General features: G+C 55.5%; 2 protein-coding genes across 2 annotated transcripts in view; one reads left to right on the top strand and one right to left on the bottom strand.

Annotated features, from left to right (window-relative positions):
- SCAF4 (SR-related CTD associated factor 4) overlaps window positions 1–1,263 on the top strand; it is a gene marked incomplete at its 5' end in the record, with an annotated part of 48,538 nt that extends 47,275 nt beyond the window's left edge. The window contains 6 exon segments of the mRNA XM_023748364.1: window positions 17–126; window positions 129–193; window positions 195–239; window positions 242–292; window positions 295–382; window positions 385–1,263. Coding sequence (XP_023604132.1) covers window positions 17–126; window positions 129–193; window positions 195–239; window positions 242–292; window positions 295–382; window positions 385–932 — 907 coding nt within the window.
- A 1,940-nt stretch (window positions 1,264–3,203) lies between these two features.
- Window positions 3,204–4,538, bottom strand: SOD1 (superoxide dismutase 1; the record flags this gene model as incomplete). The annotated part of the gene is made up of 2 exons (XM_006107639.2): window positions 3,204–3,514; window positions 4,404–4,538. Coding segments are annotated over 2 exons (243 nt in total), but the record flags the coding sequence as incomplete, so codon positions are not given.
- Window positions 4,539–5,943: the final 1,405 nt, after the last annotated feature.

The following is a 5,943-nucleotide window of genomic DNA, read 5'->3' as shown; positions in this document are numbered from 1 at the left end:
TCCCCGGCTCACATGTCCCTCTCCTTGCCTTTCAGGTTCGCAAGTTAGTTGCGCCCGGGCCTGTGATTGGGCTCCAGGCGCCGTCCACGGGCCTCCTCGGGGCGCGGCCCGGGCTGATCCCCCTGCAGCGCCGCCGGGAATGCCTCCGCCTCACCTGCAGCGCTTCCCTCTGATGCCGCCCCGCCCCATGCCGCCCCCACATGATGCACCGGGGCCCGCCGCCCGGACCAGGGGGCTTTCGGGATGCCCCCGCCCCCATGGAATGAAAGGCCCCTTTCCCCACCACACGGCTCCGGCCCCTTAGTGCGGCCCGGTGGCATGCCGGGGCTCGGGAACCCGGGGGGCCCTGAAGACAGAGACGGGAGGCAGCAGCAGCAGCAAGCCTGCCGCCAACGCAGCCCCAGCAGCCGCCGCCAGCCCAGCAGCAGCCCCCCACGCAGCAGCCGCAGCCGTTCAGGAATGACAGCCGGCAGCAGCAGTTCAGTTCAGGGAGAGACCAAGAGAGGTTTGGAAGGAGGTCCTTCGGAAATAGGGTGGACAGCGAGCGGGACCGCTACGGGAGCCGCGGCGACGAGAGGGAGAACAGCGGCCGGGAGAGGAGAGAGTGGGGACGGAGGAGCCCTGAGCGGGACAGACACAGAGACGCGGAGGACAGAGGCCGGCGGGCTGGCGGGCACCGCGACCGAGAGAGAGATTCGAGGGATAGAGAGTCCCGCAGAGAGAAGGAGGAGGCCCGGGCCAAGGAGAAGGCCGAGGGGGCCGACAGGGCCGCCGAGCCGCCCCCGACCCAGGCGGGGAGCGCAGACCCAGCCCCGGACCTCGCCAAGGGGGCGCCTGAGCCGGCGCCTGCCCCGCCTGCTGAAGAGCGGCCCGCAGAGGCTACCTCACCCGCAGACCCCGAGAAGGACCCCTCGGCGGCCGAGGCCCGCTAACCGCTGGCCACGCGGGACGGACGCTGGGGCACGGTGTACAGATGCTGTATCATACTGGCTCCCGCTGGCCGCCCCTGGTAGTGGTGGGGCGCTGTAAGCAATTTGATTGCTTCCCTTCTATTTAAAAATAGCCACAAAATAACAAAAAATACTGAAAATATGAATAAATATTACCCTTTTTGCTGTAACTTTTTTAAAGTTTTGACTTTAAAAAGTTTACAAATCGTAATTAGAAGTGCTCTCTATTTTTTTTTTTTTTAATTTAAGACAAGGTTAACAGTGAAAGCTCAACAATAGGGATGTTTTTAATAAACTCTATTTTCGTAACAAACCTTGACGTGTGCTGTTGTCCGTGCACTGCCCCCGGTGGGAAGGATGCTCACGAGTCTCAGCCGTCCGGCCTCCAGCCTGAGTCACTGCGGTGGAGACGGGCACGCGTGCTCGCGCTTCACTGGTGATGCTTTGACTGAGCGTTTTAATCCCAAGGTGCACAGTGGTGGTTTAATGCTTGCTTTGCAGTTCAATCAAGGTTTGCTGTTTCGTGTTTTTTGTTGTTTTGTTTTTGCCATTGGCTTTGCGGTAAAGGTTGCCCTAATTCATCTGTAAAGAGATGTTTTGCTGGGGAAACGGTGGGTCCAGCATCACGCTGGCCTCCACCATCCGAGTGCCTGGGCGTCCTTCCTGACAAGGTTGAGTGTTCGCTCACCACCATCCTGTTTTCAAAGGGGCTGAAATGAAGATGAACGTGTGTTCTGTATGTGTAAGGACTTGGATGCAGCCTGCGGTTGCCTATGAGCCTTGCCTTTCTCTACTGGTTTTGTGAACTCCTGTCTGGGCAGGGATGGACTGAACTTTTTGCCACCTATGAAGTACTTTTCTCTGTTAAAATTGTTAACTAGGAGAAACAGGTAGGTCATCCAGGAACGATCACACGGAGGCGTCAGGCCACATCGAAAGGACCTGTCCTGTTAGCAGCTCCGGCGCCAGAAGCCGCCCTGCGTGACAACGCCGGAGTTCCCAGCCTGGACGCGTTTCTCGTCACGTTTAAATTGGCGTGTCGGCGTGCTGAGCAGGTAACTTTCCGCGACACCACCACCCACCCACCCCCACCCCCTCAGGCAGAGCTGGCCCGGGCGTCCTGGTGCCCTGAGCGAGGCCGTGGTGATCCTGGGAGGGCCTCGGGCCGTGTGCCGCATCCCGTTGCTTCTGCAGACGTGAGCTCTGCACTCTCTCTGGGCTGGGCTTTATGCTGGCCACTGGGCTCACGTCCTTGCCAGCTGCTCTGGCAAGAGGTGGACGTCGGTTGCTTAGTTCCGACTTCCAGGCCTCGCAGCCTGTTTCCAGTTGGAAGCTTGAGACCAGCCGATTCACACACGACAACCCTCCCAAGTCCCAGTAGTGGTGGCGCGTCCACTCGAGGCCTTGGTCACGGAGTCCATGGGGTCCCGCCTGCATTTGTGAAACGGTTTCCATTCCCTGCCCGGCAGCAGGTGTGACCACTCATTTGAGCATGTTGTTCAGCACCTACTTTAGCTTTGAAAACGAATTGCCTTTTTTTGAATTAGCTTTTCCTCCTAAATGATCTACGTTTTCAAAGTACATCACATACTTAAAACCACTCAGAACTGTAGCTCATTTCTGTTTTGCTTCCACAAGTATTTTACAATGTTCAACTGAGAGACAGCTCGTCCAGGGAACCCGAGTTCCGTGGGCGTTTCCTTTAGGAGCTCGCGCTCACAGGAACGAAACTCACAGAGAGAAGCAGGTGAAGCCCCACCCGGCTCTTCAGAGGGCTCAACGCTGACTGCGCCGCTGCCACTTGTCCTGTCACCAGATGCTCACAGTACGTGACGTCGCCTCAGTGGGCAACCGAGCCGTAGCTGCCCTGCAGGTCACCGAGTTACAGGCTCAGCCACAGGACCCAGCTTTACAGTAAAGGTACTTGAAGTCCAATCAATGCTAAGCGGTGAGCAGGGGAAGCCCCACCTCCCGATGCTGCCAGGACGGCATCCCTGTCCCCGATCAAAGCCCATCAGGCTCTGCTCAGAGACCAGCTGTGAGCAGTCAGCGTGGGGTTCTCACGAGACGCCGAGACGTGTCCACTAGGGCTCGTGAGGACCAGCTAGTTCAGAGCCCACCTGGGCCGTCAGCGGGCTCCAGGCGCAGCGCTGTCCAGGGGGCCTGTTCATTACAGGTCTGAGGAAGAACACAAGGAACTTGGACAATTCAGCGGCAACACCCGCATGTGATTAAGTCTGGGAAATACAACCATCATTGGAACAGACATTTTAATGGAATGAGATGGACACAAGCATACAATCTTCCAGTGTCGTAAGTCACATTACAGGAACTTACAGCAGTTTTTCAAAAAAGACAAATTACACTTTGAAGGTTAGTGTTTAATGTTTATCGGTGAAACTTCTACAACTAGGAGACAACAGGCGTTCTGAGGACGCAGACGCGCCAGGGGACGTTCACTGGGTGATGCCGATGACCCCGCAGGCCAGGCGGCTCCCGGCGTTGCCCGTCTTCTTGCTTTCGTCATTCCCACCTTTGCCCAGGTCATCTCGCTTCTCGTGGACCTTGGAAGACATGGAGACCATGTAACAGGGCGATACGTAATCCCACCTCCCCCCCAACACCCAGACTTCTAAAGGCCGCTCAGCATTAGCAGGTAACACGTCACAGGAACTCTGGTAGAGAGAGACGAATGTGTAACCTGGTAATGGAAACGGCAGCTGCCCAGCTTTTTCTTGATGCAAAGACATCAGTTACCTCTAACGGATGAACCAGAGACCCGAGCCATCCCGCCGCAGCCACCAGTGCGGCCGGGCCCTCGGGGGGAGCTCCGTGCCCCAGCAGTCCCTCCTGTGCAGCATAAATTGCTTTGAAAAAGGAGGAGCTCACGTGAACCCCTTCAAAAAAAACCATCAGAACCCAGTGACTGTAGCCAAAAAATGAGAGGAATGAGAGGAACCCTTAAAACAGCTCAACCATCTGAAGGCCGGGCTCGAAGGTTCTCTCCTCAGACATCCAGACACTTCCTGCTTCTCACTGAGGCTGAGGAACGTCCCCAGGGCCACCACTGAGGTGACCACCGAGGCCGCTGTCCTCACGCTTGTACCTGGTGACCTGTGCGGGCCAGGCACTGCTTCCCAGGCTAAACACGGCTGACTATCCACACGCAGGCATGAATGAGGGCCACCCTGGGCCGGCCCGAGACTGACTGCTCCGACGGCAAGGGTCCCGGCCATGGCGACCGGCCACACGCCTGCATCCTCATCTCAGCACTGACCCCGGTGCTCCTTCCTCTTCCTGCAGCCTTTTCTCATCGGAGCCAAAGGTGCCGGTATGTGGTCCCTTAAGAACCAGGATTCGTCGTGAAAGATCCACGCCTGACCGTTAGGAGCCACTGGTTTTGTGGCATTTACCACGAAGCTGTGTGCACGTCCTTCCCACACAAACACTCACCACGAGTGTGCGGCCGATGATGGAATGGTCTCCCGAGAGCGCAATCACAGAGTCCTCAATGAGCACGTTGGCCACACCGTCCGGGCCCGCCTTCACGTTGCCCAGGTCCCCGACATGCCTAGCGTGGAGGAAGCATCAGAGTGGTTCAGGAACTGAGTGTGAACAGGGTCAGACACAGCGGAGATCAAACAGGAACCACTTAGCAGGCTCAGCTCTCTAAACAGGCATAAGCCCACCCTGGCCTGTTTGGCTCAGTAGGTAGAGCGTTGGACTGAGGGGTCCCAGGTTTGATTCCGGTCAAGGGCACATGCCTGTGTTGAGGGCTCAATCCCCAGTGGGGGACATGCAGGAGACAGCCAATCAATGATTCTCATCACTGATGTTTCTCTCTCTTCCTCTCCGAAATCAAAATAAAAATATCTATACTAATAAAAGGGTAATGCGCTAATTAGACCAGGAGACCTTCCAGACAAAAGCCATGGTGACAGGGCCGAGGCAGTTAGGGGTGATCAAGCCAGTGGGGGCAGGAAGGGGAGCAGTTGAGCAGTTAAGAGCCAGCGGTCCCAGATGGTGAGAGGGATGTCCGACTGCCAATTTAAATCGGCAGAGATCCCCGAGGGATCCCAGATTGGAGAGGGTGCAGGCTGGGCTGAGGGACACACCTCTCCCCCTGAAATTCGTGCACCGGGCCACTAGTATCTATATAAAAGCCTAAGCAACCGGCCGACTGGCTCGTAGCTATGATGAACACTGACCACCAGGGGGCAGATGCTCAACGCAGGAGCTGCCGAGTGACAGCAACTTTGCAAAGTGTCCTCTCGCACTCTGGGACCCCCTGGGGAGGATGTTGGACTGCTGGTTTCACCTGATCCCCGCAGGCCAGGCCGAGGGACCCCACCAGTGCACGAATTCGTGCACCAGGCCACTAGTTTTAAAATAATAATATGAAATAAAAACAAGCAGGCGTCAGCCCGAGGCGTCCTGGTGGGCACCTCTGCTCTCGGGCACTGACGGGACATTGCAGCTCCCAGGCCCGTGATGGCGAACCTATGACATGCGTGTCAGAGGTGACACGCGAACTCATTTTTGATTTTTCTTTGTTAAATGGCATTTAAATATATAAAATAAATATCAAAAATATAAGTCTTTGTTTTACTATGGTTGCAAATATCAAAAAATTTCTATATGTGACATGGCACCAGAGTTAAGTTAGGGTTTTTCAAAATGCTGAAACACAGAGCTCAAAAGGTTCGCCATCACTGGGTTAGATCCTGGGGCATTGTATTCAAAGAACACAGGAATCTTATGTACCCTTTTCTTACCCCAAGCTAAATTTAAATTTCTCTATATATTATGAAGTTTTGACATCTTAAAAAAATCTTTCTGGCTGGAGAGAGACTGCCCCTTCCAGGGGTAGCCAATGCCTGAAGCATGTCTTTGATATGCAAACTAACCAATCCAGAGCCATACCTCCCTGCTCTGGCCCATATATCCCAGGAGACTATATTCCTCTGCCTTAATCATTCCAGGGCCAGATGCC

This window comes from Myotis lucifugus, unplaced genomic scaffold (genome assembly GCF_000147115.1).
Source record: "Myotis lucifugus unplaced genomic scaffold, Myoluc2.0 scaffold_1312, whole genome shotgun sequence".
NCBI classification, from domain to species: domain Eukaryota; kingdom Metazoa; phylum Chordata; class Mammalia; order Chiroptera; family Vespertilionidae; genus Myotis; species Myotis lucifugus.
The sequence above is the reverse complement of the archived record's forward strand: the minus strand, read 5'-3'. Positions and strand labels throughout refer to the sequence as shown.